The 23,399-nt window shown below is 36.1% G+C and overlaps 1 protein-coding gene across 28 annotated transcripts in view; it reads right to left on the bottom strand.

Moving 5' to 3' along the window:
• GPHN (gephyrin) overlaps nt 1-23,399 on the bottom strand; it is a 578,713-nt gene that overhangs the window by 97,253 nt on the left and 458,061 nt on the right. For all 28 annotated transcript variants that reach the window (XM_014860909.3, XM_014860913.3, XM_070513810.1 and 25 more), the window contains one exon: nt 14,740-14,877. In XM_014860909.3, the coding sequence (XP_014716395.1) occupies nt 14,740-14,877 (138 nt within the window). The remainder of the gene's footprint in view (nt 1-14,739; nt 14,878-23,399) is intronic.

Here is a 23,399-nt window from a genome sequence, read left to right as displayed (position 1 = left end):
CAGCCCCTGACTACTATTCTTGTATATGTTTTGTCAACCATATATTCAATTTGTAATATATTAGCAACTATTTTCAAAACTGATGTGTAAGAGTTTTCAAGTTGGTGTGTGTGAGAAAGTATGTGTTAGGTTTCTTAAGCTTTTGAAGAAAGAGAACTCTATTTGTATTTCCTTCAGGTCTAATCAAAGTAACAAATATAGGTTATACTCTATATGCCTTTTAGTAGCCTGGACTTCCAGAGGAATCCTTACTATTATTTAAATTCAGTTCTTTTTTTTTTAAAAGATTGGCACCTGAGCTAATACCTATTGCCAGTCTTGTTTTTTTTCCCTTCTTCTCCCCAAAGTCCCCCAGCACATAGTTGCATATTCTAGTTGCAGGTCCTTCCAGTTGTGCTATGTGGGATGCTGCCTCACATGGCCTGATGAGTGGTGCCATGTTCGTACCCAGGATGTGAATTGCTGAAACTCTGGGCCAATGAAGTGGAGCGCACGAACTTAACCACTCAGTCATGGGGCCAGCCCCTAAACTCAGTTCTTCATAAAAGGAAGGACAAATCCCAGAGAAATGAAAGCATATGTCCACATAAAAACTTGTAAACAAATATTAATTGCAGCACAATAATCAGAAGATGAAAACAATCCAAACCATCATCAACTGATGAATGTATAAACAAAATGTGGTACACAGATACAATGAAATACTGCTTGGCCATAAAAAGGAATGAGGGACTAATGAAAGCTACAAAACATTGCTGAATGAAATTAAAGAGGACACAAATAAATGGGAGACATTCTGTGCTCATGAATTGGAAGACAAATATTCTTAGTGTCTATCCCACCCAAAGCCATCTACAGATTCAATGGCATCTCAATCAAAATGAAATGGAAATTTTTGCAGAAATAGAAAAGTTCATCTAAAATTCATATGGAATCTCAAGAGACCCTGAATAGCCAAAACAATTTTAACAAAGAGAAAAGCTGAAGACTCATACCTCCTGATTTCATAACATATTACAAAGCTACAGTAATCAAAACAGTGTGGTACTGGCACAAAGACAACAAACAAACCAATGGTGTGATGGCTAATTTTGTGTCAGCTGGCCTGGACATGGGGTGCCCAGATTAAACATTATTTCTGGGTGTGTCTGTGAGAGTTTTTCCAGATGAGATTAGTATCTGAATAGGCGGACTCAATAAAATAGATAGCCCTCCCCATTGTGGGTGGGATCATCCAATCTGTTGAGGGCCTGAATAGAACAAAAGCTGGACGAAGGAATTTGCCCCTTTTGCTTCCAGCCTGCCTGTTTGAGCTGAGACACTGGTCTTCTCCTGCCCTTGGATGGGATTTATACCATTAGCTCCCTTGGTTCGCAGGCCTTCAGACTTGGACTGGGATCATAACACAAGCTTTCCTGGGGCTCTGGCTTGCAGATGGCAAATCATGGGACTTCTTAGCCTCCATAATCAGGTGAGCCAATTCCTTACAAAAATTTCTTCCTATCTCTCCTATTGGTTCTGTTTTTCTGGATCACTGTGACTAATACAAATGGAATAGAATAGAGAGCTCAGAAATAAACACTTGTGTATATAGCCAATGATCTTTAATAAAGGTGCCAAGACCACTCAATGGGGAAAGGATAGTCTTTTCAACAATTAGTGCTGGGAAAACTGGATATCCATATGTAAATACTGAAGTTGGCCCCTATGTTCCACCATATACAAAAATTAACTCAAAGTGGATTAAAGACTAAATGTAAAACCTAAAACTATAAAACTCTTAGAAGAAAACAGAGAGGAAAGGTTTCATGACACTGGACTTGACATCAAAAGCACAGGTAACTAAAGCAAAAATAGATGAATGGGACTATATTAAACTCAAAAAACTTTCGTGCATCAAAGGACACAATCAACAGAGTGAAAAGGAAACCTATGGGGCTGGCCTGGTGGCGCAGCAGTTAAATGCGCACATTCTGCTTCAGTGGCCCAGGATTTGCTGGTTTGGATCCTGGATGTGGACGTGGCGCTGCTTGGCAAGCCATGCAGTAGCAGGTGTCCCACATATAAAATAGAGGAAGATGGACATGGATGTTAGCTCAGGGCCAGTCTTCCTCAGCAAAAAGAGGAGGATTGGCAGCAGATGTTAGCTCAGGGCTAATCTTGCTCAAAAAAAAAAAAAAAAGAAAAAAATAGGAAACCTATGGAATGGGAGAAAACATTTGCAAATCATATATCTGATAAAGGGTTAATGTCCTGAATATATAAAGAATTCCTACAACTCAACAATATAAAAAAATCAAATAACCCAATTAAAAATGGGCAAAGGACTTGAATAGACATTTCTCCAAAGATGATATATAAATAGCCAACAAGCATATGAAAACATGCTCAACATCACTAGTCGTCAGAGAAATGCAAATCAAAACCAAGGAGATATCACATCACACTCATTAGGATGGCTGCTATCAAAAACAGCAGAAGATAAGTTTTGATGAGGATATGGACAAACTGGAACCCTTAGGCACTGTTGGTGGGATTACAAAATAGTGCAACCACTATGGAAAACAGGAAGGAGGTTCCTTAAAAATTAAAAATAGAACTACCTTGATCATCAATCTCACTTCTGGGTATATATCCAAAAGAATTGAAAGCAGGGTCTTGAAGAGATTTTTTCTTTTAAAGATTTTATTTTTCCTTTTTCTCCCCGAAGCCCCCTGGTACACAGTGGTATATTTTGAGTTGTGGGTCCTTCTAGTTGTGGCATGTGGGACGCCGCCTCAGCATGGCCTGATGAACAGTGCCCTGTCCATGCCCAGGATCCGAACTGGTGAAACCCTGGGCCGCTGAAGCGGAGCGCGCGAACTTAACCACTCGGCCACGGGGCTGGCCCCCTTGAAGAGATATTTTCACACTCACGTTCATAGTAGCACTATTCATAACAGTCAAGAGGTGGAAGCAACCCAAATGTTCATTGATGGATGAATGGATAAACAAAATACACTATGACATGATACAACATGGACGGACATTGAGGATGTTATGGTAAGTGAAATAAGCCAGCCAGAAAGAGACAAATACTGCATGATTCCACTTATATGAGGCATCTAAAGTAGATAAAATCTTAGACAGTAGAATGGTAGTTACCAGGGGCTGGGATGAGGGGAAAAAGGAGAGACGTTATTTAATGGGTATAGAGTTTCAGATATCCAGTATGAAAAAGCTCTGGAGATATGTTTCACAACAACATGAATGTACTTAATGCCACTGAACTGTATAATTAATAATGGTTAATATGATAAATTTTAGGTAATGTGTTTTTTACTATAATAATAATAATAAAAAGAAATAAGGTACTGATACATGCTACAACATGGATGAACTTTGAAAATATTATGCTAAGTAGAAGAAGTCAGTCACAAGAGACCATATATTATATAATCTTATCATATGAAATGTCCATAATAGGTAAATCTACAGAGATAGAAAATAGACTAGTGGTTGCTTAGGGCTGGCTGGGGGGATGAAGGGATAGGAGGAGGATGATAGCTAAGTGAGATGGGGATTCTTTTTGAGGTGATGAAAATCTTCTAAAATTGACTATGGTGATAATTGTACATATCTGTGGATATACTAAAAACCCTTGAACTGTGTATTTTAAGTGAGTGAATTGTATGCTATATGAATTGTATCTCAATAAAGGCGTTATTTCTTTTTAAAGGGCAAGGATAAGAGATTTTTTTAAAGAAAGAAAAAATTGGGGTTGGCCCCATGGCATAGTGGTTAAGTTTGTGTGCCATGCTTCGATGGCCTGGGTTTCGCAGGTTTGTATCCCAAGCGCATACCTACACACTGCTTATCAAGCCATGCTGTTGGTGGCATTCTGCATACAAAACAGAGGAAGATTGCCACAGTGGTTAGTTCAGGGACAATCTTCCTTAAGAAGAAAGAGAAAGATTGGCAACGGATGTTAGCTCAGGGCCAATCTTCCTCACCAAAACAAACAAACAAAAAACCCCCAAAAACAAAACACCTCAAAAAACCACACTCCAAAAAAATCTACTTCAATTTGATGAAGATGATAACACATATGCATATTTCTAGATTCTGTGGAGGTCAGAAAACTTAAAAGGCAAGAATATGTATCACTGAGGATCCTGGGCCACATACACAATTAAGTGATCTCAAGAGGTTGTTAAGAAGGAAGGAGTGGAAAAGACTTGCTGATGATTTACACAGTTTTGTGTGGTACGCTTACTTGTGCTGCAAGAAGACAGTGGCAGAGTGCTTGGTCAAAGGGTGGTAGCCTTTTTATGTAGCCAGCAGGATACTCATATAAGAGTTAGCTTTCCACATGATAAGAGTCATTAATGAACTCCCTAGTCTCTGGGGTGCTAGTTGTTTTACACTGGGATGATTGGGCTAAAAAATATCTTCAGAAAGAGTCTTTACAGATTCAAATGGCTGACAAGGGACATACATACAAGGGAACTCAGGATAGAGAATTATTTATAAAGTTGAGTATGATCTGTGAGCATCGAACCCAAATGTATTCTCTAAATGGTAAAAGTCAAATATTCAATTTGTTTGGTTGGGCATTTATTCTGGCCCAGATAACACTTGCTTCTTGCAATCTAAATTAAGATGTTAGGAGAACTGAGTGGCTTTGGATATAAGAGAGAAAAGCATTTTAATTTCTCCAAGTCACTTATCAAAATGATTCCACAGTTGTCAAGTTCCCTGTGTCGTTAGTTCTAAGAAGGCTTTGGAGGAAGTCAAGGGAAAACTGCGAGTTCAGTGATCCAGGAAATTGATTCCTTGTCCTCACTTTGGCTAACCAAGATATTATCAGTTATACGAATCAGGAGTGTAGGAAGAGAGTGTAGGAAGAGTGTGGTAGATAACAGAAGGTTGAAAAGAAAAAATGCCATCCAAGACTTCCTAATATAAAACATAGACATAAGTCAGTGTGCTATTGATTATTAATTCCTCAAAAGTTAATTAAGTTCAATGAGACAGCATTGATATGATACTGCAACATTTAAAAATCGCCATCACAACCAATCTTTATGACCTATTAGCTATCCATTGTGCTCACCAAAATAGTTGAGAAGGCAGTCTTGATGCATACACTTACTCTGGCCAAATGACCACTGGTGGCAACAATGTTAGCTAAGGTCAAGAACTAAAAGGAAAGCTGAAGCATGTGCAGATGTGGGTCACTACAGCATTAAAAAAAACAAAACTTTTTAAATGAAGTATAACATACTTACAGAAAGCATCATGATTATTTAACAGACACTAAACATTTAAACATAGTGGATGCCCTTGAGTCTATCTCAATATAATTTATTCTACACGTCTTCTTCTTTGTAAATTTGAGACTAATTAGACAACATTTTGGTACATTATGGACCTCACTTATGTATTACAGGATTCACATATATGTAAAGTGAGAAAGACCGAATGATTTAGGGGTGAATATTCCTTTGGTGAAAACAGGCACATTAATTAATCTTTAGTTACTCCAGAAGTCATGTTTATGGAATAGTACAATAAAAACCCTATGCTTTTAAAATTCTTGGCTTGTTCAGAGTGGTATTGTGTTGCACATTTGTATTTTTCCATCTAAGGATGCTCATTGCCTGCCAACGTGATAAATAAGGGCAAGCATTACAGTTCTTATGTCATAAAATAAAAATAAGTTTTGTAGAAGGTTATAGAATTTGGAATAAACACAAACGTTATGATTATCAGAAATGATTAAGTCATGATTTAGTAATACAAAAAGATGCAATGAAATTGATTATGAATTAATTCAGTTGTGTTGTGGTTTCATGATGCCTATTTTATTATTGAGTGCCTCTGTGTTACATATATTCATTTCTATATATAAAAATCAAGCTTTAAAAATAATAACTGTAAAACTGTAGAAAACATTTAACTTCATTAAAATGAAAGATATATTTTTTAGGGGAAATATTAGTTTCAAAAAATATCTAAAATGTTAGAAAATGTTTCAATTGAGAGTAAGTGCTCACTCCTTTTATACTTAGTGATGGAAACTCTGCTACACCCAATTCAAATGTGTCACTGATAAATGTGTAGCAGGTAGGTCTAACGGGTAAATTTGTTCGTCAGGATTTGGTACAAACAAGCAAAATGTTCTATAGTTGGAACAATTTAAACCCTTCTTGATTGGTAATTTCTCAATCACTGTCCTATAAACTGTCATATGCTGCAGAGGAAAAAAATATTTTCTTACTATAATTTCCACAATTTTGAACCACATATCCTAGTATCCTAAAAATAATTCCTAACTTTTCCAACACTGATTGGTCCTACAGTAGGATATTACTACGGCTATTAAAAAAAAGGGAAAATGTATTAAGTAGGAAGTATTTTATAAAAAGAAACAAATACATAATGAAATCAAGCTCCTAGGTGGGATGCAACAAGAAATCAATACCAAATATACCAATTATGATATTGACTTTGAAGAAATACTGGTGGCTTATTTCCATATTGCTAAAACCAAAGTAAGGAAATTAGTAAGGTGTTTTAGTCTCAAGGTTGCAATAGTTTCATTGAACCATTCAGTGTTATTTCCAAATGATAAGACAAGATGTTAATAGTTGATATTTTTTTTTAGCAAGTTAACTAAAGACTGAGATTCTGCAGAAAAGGAGTTTATAGAGACAGAAAATAAGATTTTTAACCATTTAAATGAATTCCGTTTTTGGAAAAATTGAGTTAAAGTTTTAAAAATTATTGCAAATCTATTCCATTCTTATAGACATTCAGACACATTACAAAGAAGAATGTTGATTACAATAGATTCCTTGTGTTTCTGATTTTCTTCATATCCTTTTGTCTCACAATTAAAAGAAAGGAAGTTTTGGGTTTCCCTGCCCATATTGCTTGGGGTGAGCTAACAGCCTGCCAGGAGTTGCAAAGTCCTTAACTGAGAAAATAGTCACAAAGGTAACTCCTGTGCAGGACTCCAACGGGAAAGTTAATCAATTCAAACCTAAAAAAAAGAAAAAACCTACTGCCAAGTTTTCATTCCTGGTAATTCTCTTGCTGGTAATGGTAAATCCTTTACTTCCACTTATGTTTGTCTCTCTCTTTTTTTTTGAGGAAGATTAGCCCTGAGCTAACTACTGCCAATCCTCCTCTTTTTGCTGAGGAAGATGGGCCCTGAGTTAACATCTGTGCCCATCCTCTGCTACTTTATCCGTGGGATGCCTACCACAGCATGGCTTTTGCCAAGTGGTGGGTGCCATGTCCGCACCAGCGATCTGAACTGGCGAACCCCGAGCTGCTGAGAAGTGCAATGTGAGAACTTAACTGATGCACCACTGGGCCAGCCCCTATGTTTGTCTCTTTTCATTTGCACTAATTTTCTTCACTACAGTTTGGGAAATCCTGTATATTTACATGAAGTTTCATAATTCTACCAATATAACATTAAGAATAGACAGGAATGAGTTATTGCTAAAAATCTGAGATCCTTCTTCATAATTTTGATCATTGCAAGAATAAGGTATTTTGATGTTATTCCTTCTTAGAAATTTTCTACTTTCATTCCATTTTAACCAAAATTTTTTCCATTGCTTACATTCTGAACCCTAACTTAATAGTACTAACATAGACTATGGCACTTCAAAATAGATCCTGAATAAAAAGATCGCTAAATAAACTATACCAAATAAGACATGTATATTTCAAATACGAGAAGATAATGAAGTACCCAAAAAGAATAGAAAACTAAAAATCTCATTTAAAGAGTGTATCTTGTCTTAACCACCAATATATTCAATAAAAGCTATGTAAATTAACTTAAATAAACCATATTGAAAAATTAATTCCTCCTTACTTTTTTCTTTTTTTTGAGGAACATTAGCCCTGAGCGAACATCTGCCGCCAATCCTCTTCTTTTTGCTGAAGAAGATTGGGCCTGAGCTAACATCCGTGCCCATCTTCCTCTTTTATAGGTGGTACGTCTGCCACAGCATGGCTTGATAAGCGGTGCTAGGTCCACATCTGAGATCTGAACTGGTGAACCTTGGGCTGCTGAAGCTGAACATGTAAACTTAACCACTACACCACTGGGCTGGCCCATCCTTACTTTTTTGATTAAATATGAATTACTTTCTGTTAAAATTACTCAAAGTGAGGTACGTTTACAATATGCTTTATTTAAAAAAAAAGATGCTACATAGATAGAGATACATAATTGTATGCACAGAAGGAAGTATGAAATAGGAAGATTAGTCTACCTAGTTGTGAAATAGGGATAACTAGGCCAAGGTTATAGGTCTGATTTCTATTTGAGTGAATTAATTTTATTCAATAAAATAAGAATAAAAACAAGTCCCCTACACAAGGGACCTTTGTGAGTACTGTGATAACAGCACACATGTGGTATCCATAGTATTGGAGGAAAAAAAGCAACTGAGGGCACATATACAGAAAGCAGTTTGGGAATCAATCGTAATCTTTGGATATGAAGAACAGCATAATTGCCTAGAGGCTGTGATTATACACACACACACACACATCATGAATATTATACAGAGAAGGATTTAATGAAATGTTCATATTTGAGAAATGCAGGGAGAAGCATAAAGGTAAGGGTGTAATAAGAACCATAAACATGAAGGATATAATAGGATGCACATATTTTTAGAGGTATAATAAAGCTTATGAACTAAAGAGTCTAAAGGGATGAGACTACCTGAAGGAAACTATGAATGAGTTCAAGTGGCCGCACTCATGGAAAAATCTACAGAAAATGCCAGCAAAGACCAATATCCCAGGAGATAATCTGCAAGTAAATGAGATCATCCTAGGTGAAGACCTTACTAGACTGGAGGTAGAAAGTGGAGGCAGTAATTTGGTTAATAAAAATATATGCTGTCACTTGAAATATTTCAATAACTACCTCAATTCTCTGCTTCAATTTTGTAAAGCTCAACCAGAGATAAGCAGAAAAACAATGAAAACTGCTGTTTAGTTAAATTTTTTAATGAGATAGGAAGCACATGCCTGAATGACCTGGGTGGGTGGAATGTAAATTTGATTACAACAAAATACATAGACAACCAGAGATTGTTAACGTGGATCAACAAATGGAGCTGAGCCAAGGAATTGTAGCTTTGACTCAGTAATTTACAAGTGCTTAGCCTAGGGCTATGATCTCAGAGTCCCCACGTGGAGAAGGAAGGGATGGGAACAAGTTGCTATATTCCAAACATGGCAGCTTAGTGAATACTAAATGTTTTACATATAAAATTTCCTTTAACAGTAACTCATAATGACCCTATTGGGTAGACATTATTTCTAGTTTTTACATATGAGAGAAATAAGACTCAGAAAGTTCATGCAGCTTGCCCAAGGTCTCTCAGCTAGTTAAAAGTAAAGCAAGGTAAAGAATATGTTTTGATGGCAAAGCCCCTTCCAGTATACCTTTACTTCCTTCTCCCTTATTCTCTGATAGCCCCTGAACCGTCAGGAGGAGTTAATGAATTCCTAGCATGACTTGTGAACCACTTTTGCAAGAACCTCCTACTGCTTGGAATCAGGAGCTTCTGCATTGCTTCCAGAGGGCAGTGAATTTCTGCTTAAGATAACCATCTATCTTCAGGCAGTTATCTAACGATAATTCAGAAACAGGGAGAAGCGCCTCTGCTATGGTCAGTATTCTAAAAGAGAGATTTCACTGCTTCAAACTGAGTTCCAACAACAAAGCTTTAAATTTCCTTGACTAGAGCTGCTTAAGTCTTTTGTGGAAAAACAAAGAACCCAGGTGAGAGATGCTGAAGTCTTTGGTCATGTAATCTTAAATGAGAAAGCCTAGAGCTTGTAATCTAAAATAATGCTCCTGAGAAAGCAGAATCCTTTCTATTAAAAGCTTATAGCTTTTCCATTGTTAATTGAAAGAGATTGGGAATTATAAGGAATAGTGCCAGAATCTTTTAATCTATTTTACAGTAGCTAGTACTGTATCAAATATAAAGTTGGAATTTATTCATGTCATGCATTTACAAGCAAAGAAAATGAACCATAAATGGTAGTCTTACAACTATTATCATCCATTGTTATGCCATGTATGCCTCTCCCAAGAAACCAAAGGAAGGTATTTATAATCTCTGGAGCACTTGCTCCTTAAAGGCCTTGCTTGCAGATAGGGGCTGAAAATAGTAGATATACTAAAGGACAGACCAGAGACAAGAGAAAATTTATCTGAGCCAAAACAGATTAAACAAACGATACTTTATACATACATGCACATCTAGGCACTTGCTTTAGAAGAATAATTTTCATATTGATTTGAGATGTAGTGTGCCATAGTAGAACGAACAGCAGACCAGGAGTCGAGAATCCTAGGTTCTAGTTGTTTTCAACCACAACTATTTGTCTAACTTTAAGAACATTATTACACCTCCTTGGTCTTAAGTTCCCTTGTCTTTAAAGTAAGAAAGATGACTTGATCTCAAAGTTACCTTCTTATTATAATATTCTACGTAGTTCATGTATTATACTCTAGAATTCCTTCATAGAGTTACCCTATGTCTATGACCTTTACAACAATTACTTCCAGTATTTCTGTATAGGATTCACCCTTAGTTTTCTGGGATTATTGCTGAGCCTTCTCAGACATATAAAAGTAATTTTAGAGATGTTACAGTTCTAAACTGCTTCATAGATTCAGTGGTCCTGGACCTCTCTTAGGAAACATGGCCTTTCCTCCATGGGCTTCTATACTTGTAGATGTCAGAGTATTTGCAGAGGCAGAATATTTGAGATTTCAGAGAACTGTAAAGGTCTTTCAGTCCCTCCTCCCATCCCCGACACTTTTCCTACTCAGTGATTGACAGAGGAAATTCGATAGTTAGAGGTACATCTAGCTGAAATCAAAACAAACTATGAGAGTTTGTTCATTAAAATGCAAACATCCTTGGTAAAGATAACATTTAAAGTGCAGTGAGAATGAGTTTCTAATCCTTTTTCTGGGGAGAAATCTCTTACTTTCAGTAAGGCCATATTTGACTCATGACAATTCAATTTATAGTGATTCACACTTAGAGTACTCTGCTTTTTATACTCATGTTGTTTATTAGGGCATTTATGATAGAGAGTGATCAAATATGGCAGTCAGTTCTATCATAAAACGTATGAACAAAGTGCTGTGGGAACAGGGAGGAGGGGTACTTAACCGAGCTAGGGAGGGGGGAAGTGAACATCAGAAATGTCTTCATGGAGGAGAAACTTAAGTTTAATCTTAAAGAACACGTAGTAGGGGGAACGGGGAGATGTTGGTCAAAGGGTACAAACTTTCATTTATAAGATGAATAAGTTCTGCGGGTCTAATGTACAGCATGGTGACTATAGTTAATAATGCTGTATTGTATACTTGAAATTTGCTAAGAAAGTAAATTTAAAGTGTTCTCACTACACACACATATACACACACACAAAAGGTAACTGTGAGGTGATGGATGTGTTAATTAGCTTGATTGTGGTAACTGTTTCACAATATATATGAACATCAAATCATCATGCTATATAACTTAAATATATACAATTTTTGTTTTTCAATTATACCTCAATAAAGCTAGGGGAAAAAAAAAGAATACGTAGTAGCCAGGCAAAGAAGTAGGATAAAGTTGTTCCAAGCAAAAGATAGTATATGCAAAGGCCTGGAGGTAAGAGAATAAAAGGTAAGAAACAGCGTGGTAGGTTTAGGGAAAAGCAAATTCTGATGCGAAGGAATTAAGAGAAGAAACTGAAAAAAGTAGGAAGAAATTAGATTATTAAGGGCCTTATATGACATATCAAAGATTTTGGATTTTATCTGGAGGTTTTGAGGAGAACTACTGCAGAGTTGTATGCAGAGAAACGTTAATAATAAATTTGCCATTTGAACAGATTACTTTGGCATCTAATTGGAGAAAAGACTGGGAGGATGCTAATAGGGGAAGGGGAGCCTGTTAAAATGATCCAGGAAATTAATAATAAAGACCTTAACTGATAGCAGTGGAGATAGAGAACAAAGGATGGATTCAGGAGGAAGTAGAAGAAACAAGTATTGTAGAGGTAAGGAAAATAAGTTTAGTGTAAGTCATGTTAAATTTACTAGTAGCAGGTATACATCTGGTATGAGTTTGGAGCTCAGGCAAGGTCTGGGTAGTATTAGAAATCACTTCATAGGTGGTATTTGAAACCACTGGCACGCATGAGGTCATCTGAAGTGAATGTGCAAGATGTGAAAAGGGCCAAAGACAAAAACTCTAAAGAAAGTTTTTATTTAAGGAATTGACAAACGAAGGCAAGCCTACAAAAGAGCCAATGAGGGAGCCAAGTACCACAATGTTTACCTGTCCCTCTTCTGCCCTCCACAGTAGGATCCATGGGGCAGGAGTTTTGTTTCACTCATCTTTGTACATCCAGGACTTAACACAGTACCCGACGTTTGGTAGATGTCTAACAAATATTTGTTGAACAAATTTAATTTTGTTTCTATATATGGTGGTATTTTCTAAACACCTAACTAAAGTGCCTAGGAGGTTTGATTACAATACTCTTGCAGTAAACATGGAGTTTGATCCAATTCAAAAGTTGAATGTAAACCTCACTATTATTTTTCATCTTCAGGGGTGGAAACACTTGACAAGGAAGTCAACCATCCACGAAGTGTTTGCTTACTTATGAGTGACAACTGATTTGATGAACAAATGAAGGGTAAACAAGCACATGAGGGGAAAAGAGAATCCATCTGACAGTATTTTTTTTTCTAGAGGAAAAAGAGAAATGGCCATTTCCAATGGTTTTTTCCTTAAAAGGATTATAATTTCTGTCTAAATGTGGCTTGGCAAACACAGTGAAATTTTTCTAAGGACTGATGTTAATGGAAACTCCCCTGAAATTACAAGAGGCCAGGGATGGTTGATTTATTTTTGTAACAGGTAAAGTATTATTTAAATTTTGTTCCCCACTTAAGTTTATATTCATATTTTCTAAAAATGTCTTGGTGTGGACTGATATCAAAAAATATCTGAATATTCTGTGTTTAGTAATAGAAAGAAACCTATTTCATTAAAATTGATTTCTGAAATCTTATAGTTAATTCCTGACTAATTCTCCATTCTAGTCAGTTTTCTAATTTTTATTTCCTTTAATGAAGAGTAAAACCAAAACAAAAGAAAAGGTTTAAGTCTAATGATATACATATCTAAAAGAATGTAAGTCAAAGATGTAAGATAAGTATAAACTATATAAAAACATTTTTTTTCTAAGTAGGGTCAGGGACCAAAGAGCTAGAAATTTGACATTTAATATTTCACTAGGTTAGGCCTTTTAATTTTAACATAATTTATTATGTTATCTACTATTACTTTTTATATTTGAATACTGGAAGAACAGCACTATCATGTAGTACTACAAAGAAGAACGTAAGTCTTTTTTATTTTTTTATTTTATTTTTTTTGAGGAAGATTAGCCCTGAGCTAACTGCTGCCAATCCTCCTCTTTTTGCTGAGGAAGACTGGCCCTGAGCTAACATCCATGCCCATCTTCCTCTACTTTATATGTGGGATGTCTACCACAGCATGGCGTGCCAAGTGGTGCCATGTCCATACCCGGGATCCAAAGAGGCGAACCCTGGGCTGCTGAAGCGGAACGTGCAGACTTAACCACTGTCCCACCAGGCCAGGCCCAGAACATAAGTCTTGAGGCTTAATCCTATTCCTTTTCTGCTGTGTCTAGTTTCCCTGCAGAAAAATTAGGGTGTTTGTATAGATGCTCTCTAACGTTCACTGAAGTTTGAATATTTTATGATCTATGAATAAAGTCCTTTATTGGTAAGATTAATCCTTTTGTGCTATTTTTATCTGCAAAATAAAACAATTAAGACGCCATAGTTTATTCAGATTGCACTAAATACACCTTCTATGCTGAATTTTTAGAAAGGGAAATGGTTGATTAAAAACCAAAAAAACTGGGGAGCAGTACCTTTCCATGGTCTTTCCACAAGCTGCCCTCAACCTGCTACTAAACTACGAGCAAAAAATGAGAAGATAGATGAAGCAGAAAAACTGAGATCAGACTGGTTGCTCAGTGATCCATGGATAAATTAATGAAGCTTTTACGTTTTACATTTAAAAACATGTTTTCCAGAAAGGAGACACATTAGTCATCTCCCATGTCTGAAAGGATATCAGGTAGACTCAGTTAACTATTTTTGTCACTCAGTGCTGATAGTCCTGACTTTAGTTTAGAGTATTGGTATTTTGATGGACAGGAGAACCAGTTGATTTTTTCCATTTTTTTTCTCCTCAAAGCCCCAGGACACAGTTGTATATCCTAGTAGTAAGTCATTCCAGTTCTTCTATGTGGGACGCTGCCACAGCACGGCTGGATGAGCAGTGTGTAGCTCCACACCCGGGATTCAAACCAGCAAACCCCGGGATACAGAAGCCGAGCATGTGAAGTTAACAACTTGGCCACGGGCCCGGCCCCTTCATATGTTTTTTTTTAATGAAAAGGAAATTTTATGGGTGCTTTACTCTGCACAGCATTAAGACTAATCTTAGAGTTGAGTAGAAATAAAAAGCAAAAAGAATGATGGTAGTAATTGTTAGAATGGTTAATAAATTTTCTCTTTCAGGAAAACTGTGTATTAATGTTATATAAATCTTACTTAGAAAAAAATGAAAAGAAAAGGCAATGAGTAAATACCTCGGTAGTTGATGATTTCTGTCCCAAGCACCGGAGTCATCTCCAGGACTGTGATGAAGGCTTTGTCCATAGACGTTAGAGGAAAAGGAGACATGCGATGTCTTCTAGCCACCTTGGTGATATCAACAGCACTGTGACCTAAACAGGAAGATAATTAACTAAGAATATGATGCTGAAACACTGATTAAAAAGTGGGAATGACTTTAACATTAAACATTGGAACATTAAATCAAGTTAACGATGCTACATCATGTGTCAAGACTTGGTGAAATTTAATGATGATACTGGCTAATCCTTTTTGAGTGTTAACCATGTGTCACAGAACTGTTCTAATTAATCTTCACAGCAACCTTATGAGGAGGCATCCTTATTAACAGATGAGGAAAGAGAGGTTTACATATCTTGGTCTAAATCACAGAGCTAGTAACAGAAGCGCCAGGATTCAAACGTAGGTAGCTTAGCTTCAGAGTCCATGTCCTTAACCACTATACTAAACTTTGAACACTTAATGAGTTAGTTAGTAAAATGAAACACAGTCATGCACCACATACTGATGTTTCAGTCAATGATGAACCACATATATGATGGTGGTCCCATGAGATAAGTACCACATAGCCTAGGTGTGTAGTAGTCTATGCTACCAGGTTTGTGAAAGTGTACTCTATCATGTTTGCAAAATGACAAAATCACCTAGTGATGCATTTCTCAGAATGTACCCTTGTCATTAAACAGTGCATGACTGCATCCAAACTTGAATTTACTTAAGATTTCATAGGAAATTTTCCTTCCTCTTAAAAAAGTCATAGAAATAGATTATTATTTAGCTACTCATTCCCCACCTAACCTTATCTAGTCCCATGGCATTAATATCACCCACACTCTAAAGCACCTAATTTTATATCTCCAATCCCAATGCCTACCTTGAACTATAGATTTGTTTGTCATTCAAATAACTGGTGGATAACCATATATATATCCAAATTTATAAATCATCCAACATGCACTTGGATGTGTAATAGGCAATTCAAACCTAATATGTCCAAAATCAAACTCTTGATTACCACCTTCCTATCCAACCCATATGATCTCTTATTCTCTTGTAGTTCCCATTTCAGTAAATAGCAACTCCATTCTTCCAGTTACTAATCCAAAACTTCTCTTTTCATCAGAACCATATCTAAACTACCTTTGAAATATATCTAGAATCTGATCATTACTCACTATCTTCACAACTACTACAATAGTTGGAACCATCATTTATTTCCTGGGAAAATGAAGTCTCCTCACTGGTTTCCTTGCTTCTATCTTTGTCCCACTACAATTTACTCTCCATTCAGTAGAGTGATCCTTTTATATTGTAAGTTGGATCATGCTAATCTCTGATCACAAGCCTCCAATGACTTTCCATTTCACTCAGAGAAAAATTTTTGCTATGGCCTACAAAGCCCAACATATTATGGCCCTCACTGTTCTCATCTCCTATCATTTCCCATCTTGTTCACTGTGCTCCAGCCATACTGGTTTCTTGCTGGTCCTTGAACACGCCAAATTTATCTCTCTTCAGGATCTTTGTACTAGCTGTTTCCTCTACTTGGACCATTCTTCCCGATATTATGGCTCCATCCATCTCTCATTTCTTTCAGGTCTTTGCTAAAATATCACGTTATTAGAGAGGCCTGATGTTAAACATCCTATATAGAATATTATCTACCATGACCCTCCATCCTCCTTACCTTACTTTACCTTTCTTCATGGATATACATATACACATATATATGGATATTCATAACCATATTCTATAGTCTATATAATATGTATTTATATTTATTTGTTTATAGCCTTCTTCTTCTAAGTAGACTGCAAGCTCCATGAGAGCAGCTACTTTGTCTTTTTTGTTAATCATTGTTATCCTCAATACCTGGAACAGTACCTGGCACATATTAAGCAATAAAAAAATAAATATTTCTTGAATTAGTAAATGAATCATTTAATGACAAAGAGGGACTTCTTAGAGAATTATATCTTCATGCATAAATAACTTGTCCTGTTCTTTGGAATCTTAAAGGTCTACAGCCCAAAGGGAAAACAGAAAAGGAGTAACTGCAAACATTGTTGCTTGGCTATCTTAACTGTTATCCACAACTCCCTTCTTCCCCAGTCACTTTGCAGCTAGAGTGGCCATATGATATAGTTCTGGCCAGTAAGATGTAGGAAGTCCCTGATGAAGAGATAAAGCTTTAACAAGAGAAAGCTTTTGCCCTTTTACGTTCTTTCTACTAGGAACATGGTTAGATACTGGGAGGTGTCGTAGCCATTTTTCCACCAAGAGGATGGAAACCCACACAGTAAATATGGAAACATGAGAAGAAAAAAGAGCCCGAGTCTCTGGATGACAGTGTTGAGCTGCCATACAAGCCCTAGACTGCCTGCTTCTGGACTTTTGCTAAGTGAGACAAATAAGCTCCTATTTCATTAATCTACTTTATAATGATTGTATATATCCCTCGATCGTCTGCAAGTTCCTGGTCACTGCAATTTATTGAATTTAGTACTCCTACCCCAACTCGAGCAGCTGCTTCAGACATATTAACTGAATTGACTAAAAGGTATCGACCCAAAGAGTTCCCATTCTAAGACAAATGACACGTCATAAGTACTCAAAGAAAAAGACACATAAAGATGCTTATACTTATGACATTTCTCCCCCATGGGCAATTGTAAAATTACAAAATTTTCAAAGCCTGAAGGACCTTAGAGATTATTTAGTGCTAAATATGAAAAACATTTTATACTCAAAATTTAAGTAGGTGAACACTTAAAAAAGAATTATGTATGATTTATCATTCACTTACAATTGAAATATAAATTTATTTATAACTCACTTTCACTGAAGTCCCGGTCTTATCATTAAACATCATAAAAACATATTATCACAACCAGCGTAACTGGAGAGAAAGATAGAGACAGGTGCTTCTGCTTTTTATTCAGGTTTATAGGTTTCTTATCTAATCTTTTCTAAGATATGCTTTACCTTCTTTATGGTGCAAATTGTGTATAACCTTATAAAAGCTGTCCTTTTGAAATGTTTAGTTTCTGAGGAGAAAACTGTACTTTTTAACTGCACTGAGTTTGCTAAATATGCCTTGTAATAGAATAGAAATTTTCTGATTAGAAAGCAAATTTGATTACTGGTGACACACACATCCATTCAATAAATATTTACTGAATGCATTTTATGAACCAGGCACAGTTAGGGACCTGGGATACACAGAGTAAGATATACCCTGCCATGAAGAACATTACAGCTCAGCAGAAAGGAGAGGTATGTAAGTAAGTTAAAAAACAAGAGCAGGAGGGTAGTAAACCACCTGACAGTTCTCGAACTGTACAGATTGGTAGTTCTTTCTTTGTTTTTGGAAATTGTGGATAAAAATCTGAATATCTACCAGCCTGGAAAAATCCTTCCCATCTTTAAACAATTTTGTACCTTGTTTATGTTTTTCTTATGGAACCTACCACTCTCCATCTTGTTATAGACATTTAAATATTTGTCTTAACTATGTCAGTTGACTGTAAACTCCTTGAAGGCAGAATCTTTATTTTATTAATCTTTGCATCTTTTGCCACTTTTAGAACAATGCTTTCCTTATAGTAGGTACTGAATAAATACTTAAGGTATGAATGAATAGCAAATCCTTCAAAGTCAAAAGCTGGGAGGGAAAAACAAAGTGGCACCTACTCTGCCCTTTTGCTTCTCTAAGCCCTTCAACATTTATAGACTCTCTGTCATGAAGTGACTGCCTCACTGGATAAATAAACCAAACTTTGATGCAAATGGGTTAATATTGGTCACTGGCTAAGCTACTTCCCTGTTATCACAGGGGCCTTCTGGATGTATAATAAATTAACTGAAAGGAATGTCTCAAAAGAGGAGTACTTTAATTCTCTGGAACATTAGCAGGGGTGTGTATGTGTGCATGTGTGTGTGTTCTCAATATTTACTGAGCACCCTCTATGTGTGAAGCAACTTCTTCCCACTCAAGATCCACCCAAAATCACATAGTAGAAACAGTCAGCTACTTCAGAAGGGTTAACTTGGTCCTGTAAATATGAGAAAAACAGTATTTGTCACTAACCTTCTACACACAAGAACAGAATTAATGAAACAGATAATAGCTGCTCTTTTTAAGTCAAAGGAACTACCAAATAACATTAACACACTTAGTTCTGTTGTATCCCTCATCACATGCAGGAGGACTGTGTGTCCATATAAGATTCCTTTTAACAATAGATTATAGTTAAAATGTTTGAAAATCATTGATCTAGGTGATCCAGTGCTCTCGTTTTCAGACCAAAAGTGACAAACAATGCTCCAGGGACAGCACTAGGGACACACACAGAGAGGCACCAGCAGCTGGAGGCACAGGCTGAGGGTGCACAGCATTCAGATGTACAGCTAGGGGCTCTTATGCAGGCCTCCCAAAGACTGGCATGGGGGTGGCCATTTTTAGAAGGCATAAATTTCCAAAATAAATCTGGCAAGCAAACGGTTATGTTTCCTTTTTTTGGTTTGTTTCCATTTTTTAAAGAAACACAATTTCAACTATTTTCTGATGCTGACACCAATGATTTACAAGAAGCTTCAAACCAAAAGCTTCAGAAAATTTAAGAACAGTTATATCTGATTTCTCTTATTTTGCAAGTTACAACCCCGAAGTACTTCTAACTGTCCTGGGCCATTAGAGAACTCAACCAGACATGAAAAAGGATCAAAAAACATTCTGCCTCACATCCCAACCCTCTTCTTGATTCTCAACCTAGCGCAGAAATCTGGTAGAAGAGAAAAAATTTGAGGAAAAAAGTATGTACTTTTGCCTCTTGAAGGTCAGATGGGTTACAGCCTTGCAGCCAGTTTTCACTGAGTGATCCACAAAATCCATTTATGCAGAAGTAGGAAAGAAAGGAAGAGAATAATTTTTTAAAAAGTAAGAAGGTTATAATGAAAAGAATTCAGGTTTTTGGATAGAGGAAATAGCCAAAACTTTTAAAGAAAATTTGGACAGAGTTTTTCCCATAAAGCAAAAACTACTTCATGGCCACAAATACATTCTGATAGCTACTTTACAAATGAATGCCAGCGGTCACAAAGAAAATCTGTGAGGGCATTAGCTCCCTTCAACTCGTGTACACTACAAAACAAAACAAAACTAACGTGAAAATATGCGTCTTACGGAGAAGATTATAGTGTTCAAGGGAATATTTATTTCAACTTACAATAGTAAAATTAGCTAGTAATGTATGGCTGTTACTGATAATTTGCAGTTGGCTAGTTACTTTCATGAAAATAAACTACACAGTGCTTTAGGATATGGGAGTTGGGGCAGGGATGGAGAAAGGAAGTCTAGACATCCTCCCCACTGGTAGCTATCTGAACTGAGCAAAGAGTAACAGGTTGAATTATTATAACATCTAAATTGACAGCATTCTTCTACAATGGGTTTAATTTTGTGAAGTAGATTTGTAGGATTAAAGCAATTTTAAATGAACCATAGACTGATGATCTAGAGGTTTCTTGAATAAGCCTACACTTCCATAAGTAAAATTTAACTTGTCTCTTTTATATTTTCTGTTGCATAAGTCCAGACATGAGGTTGATTATATACGAGTTCAGAATCTTTTCAGGTAAAGTATTCAAAATGTTATTGATATTTCCTATCTTCCATGCAGCAGTTATAATCACTACAAAGACTATATAAGGAGACAGTGTAAAAACAGAATGGGTTCACTCAGGATTGCCATCATCAAAGACATGTTTAAATACTAATGGCAACGTCTATGATGTACAAGGCCTTCAAAGGGACATAGAAAGTAGAAACAACAGATTCCTTTCCACTGAGTAGAGTAACTAAGGATCCTTGTTATGTAGTATTAATCTTTTTCTCACGGCATGGCCATCTTGAAATGGAGCTGTTTATACCAATGAAATTATTTTTCCTACTTCAAACGCATCCTTTTCAATCTGCCAAATCTTAACATACAGTGTTTCATCTTGGCTTGAAAATTCATTTTTCAAATTAGAAGTAAATGAAGAAAAAATGCTTTCAGATAATAGAACAAAATATAATACAAACAAGATGTTCATGTAGGTTCTTCTTGATTAAATTCAAAACCTCAAGAGGAAACTTCATTCTTCAAACAATCAAGAAAACAGTTCCCCACACTACCTAGAGTATAAATCATTATTCATTCTTTGAGTATACAGAATATCTCAAGGAAGAGACTTGTTCTGCCCTGTTAATTTTATTACCTCTATTTCCTATAGTATTTGCAGCTTGAATTCCTTGTATTTCTACTTTCTACATCTTTCTCAACAGCAAACCACCTAAGATAATGAATAGCTTTTCTGGGAAACTTAAAGAGCTAAGATGACAGTAATTTGTTCAGGTTAAATAGCTAGAGCTTTTGGTAATTCAAAGAATGTGTGGTTCAGATACACTAAGCCTTTACTCTTTCATATAAACCTCTCAAATTAAGAGAAATCAGACCAAAGCTCTAGGGAAATACTGGCAATGGTAGAGTTCGTAGGCTCAGGACTATACGGCACTTTGTTTATCTGAAAATAATTTCACATATTGTTTTCAATTTAATAGTCTTATACGTTTTTCTACCTGTGTGTTCAAGATAAAGAGCTTTATAGTATTCTGACAAAACCTAGAAACCATAACTGAAAGGATTGTGCTATTTTCCAGGGCTGTATAAGAAATATTAAAGGAAAGTATTCTGGGATTTCTGTGCATCATTATAAAAGAGGGTATTGTTGTCACAAAATGTTTGCTCTATAATTTATATCAAGGTTCACTATCACCCACAAAATAAAATTCAAATTCCTTAAAACGGTATATAAAACCCTTCCTTTCTCCCTTTTTAGCCTCATCACTTATTACCCCATCATTTAGAAAATTGATGATATTGTAGATATCAGAATACACCATACTATTTCATATTTTCTTGCTTTAGCAAAAGATGTTTTCTCTGCCTAGAATAAATTTGCTTCCAACTTTTTGTTTTCCTAGGAAATTATGATCTTTCCCTTACAACCTTCTTTGGTAAGGAAGTACTCAAATAATGACGGGAACATGTCAAAAGGATTTTGGAGTCAACGACTCCCTCTGGCCAAAACTGAGACAACTTAAGCATGAGAATAAATCAGGATAGGGGCTGGTCTGGGGGCATAGTGAACTTAAGTTCACGTGCTCTGCTTTGGGGGCCTGGGGTTTGCGGGTTTGGATCCTGGGTGCGGACCTAGCACCACTTGTGAAGCCACACTATGGTGGTATCCCACATAAAGGAGAAGAGGATCGGCATAGATGTTAGCTCAGTGGCAATATTCCTCAAGCAAAAAGAGGAAGATTGGCAACAGATGTTAGCTCAAGGCCAATCTTCCTCACACACACACACACACAAATAAATAAATAAATAAATAAATAAATAAATAAATAAATAAGGATAGTAACAGATTATAGAGTCCATTAATAAAATAAAAAGAAGACTATAAACATATACTAATATAAATAAATGATTAATTAAAATTCTTCCTTACAACAGAATGCCAACTGATAAATGAAGAAATGTTGGAATTAGAAAACTGCTTCAAGCAAAAATCACCAATGGATACTAAAAATAGAAGGTGAAAACTTCAAGAAAAACAATATATTTATATGGTCTCAACATAGATCCCCAGAAGATTCTTATTAACTACAAAGCAAAATAGTAATTTTACAGTGAAGAAACCTGGCAGACACCACCTTAATCAATTGATCAAAGTTAATATCACCAATAATGGGACAAAATAACATCATGAGCCTCCTGACATGATGCACCGAGAAGGATGAAACATCATGTATGAAGTATTACTGATAAAAATACATAACCTGAATCAAACCATCAGAAACATCAGAAAAGTCTAAATTTGAGGAAAATTTTACCAAATAACTGACCTACACTCTTTAAAAATGTCAAGGTCATGAAAGACAAAGAAATATTGAGGAATTGTTTCAGATAAAGGAGCCTAAAGACACATGATAACTAAAAGTAATGCATGATTCTGGATTGGATCCTAAATGAGAAAAAGAGAATTTTTTTTCCTTTTGCTATAAAGAACATTATCAGAAAAATTGGCAAAATGTAATTTGAATAAGATTATATAATAGTATTGTGGCAAGGTTCATTTCCTGACTTTGATAATTGTACTGTGGTTATGTAAGAGAGTATTTTTTCTTTTTCCTTTCTTTTCTTTTTTTTTTTTAAATAAAGAAAATATATATTTGAAGTATTTAGGGGTAAAGAGGCATCACATCTGCAATTTAGTCACAAGCAGTTCAAGAAAATATGTATTTTAGGGGCCGGCCCCGTGGCTGAGTGGTTAAGTTCACGCGCTCTGCTTTGGCGGCCCAGGGTTTCGCAGGTTTGGATCCTGGGCTTGGACATGGCACTGCTCATCAGGCCATGCTGAGGCGGCATCCCACATGCCACAACTAGAAGGACCCACAACTAAAAATATGCAACTATGTACCAGGGGACTTTGGGGAGAAAAAGGGAAAATAAAATCTTTAAAAAAGAAAAAGAAAATATGTATTTTAATACATAGAGAAATGATAAAG

This window comes from Equus asinus, chromosome 7 (assembly GCF_041296235.1).
Source record: "Equus asinus isolate D_3611 breed Donkey chromosome 7, EquAss-T2T_v2, whole genome shotgun sequence".
In the NCBI taxonomy this organism is placed as follows: domain Eukaryota; kingdom Metazoa; phylum Chordata; class Mammalia; order Perissodactyla; family Equidae; genus Equus; species Equus asinus.
This window is presented reverse-complemented; position numbering and strand designations above follow the sequence as displayed.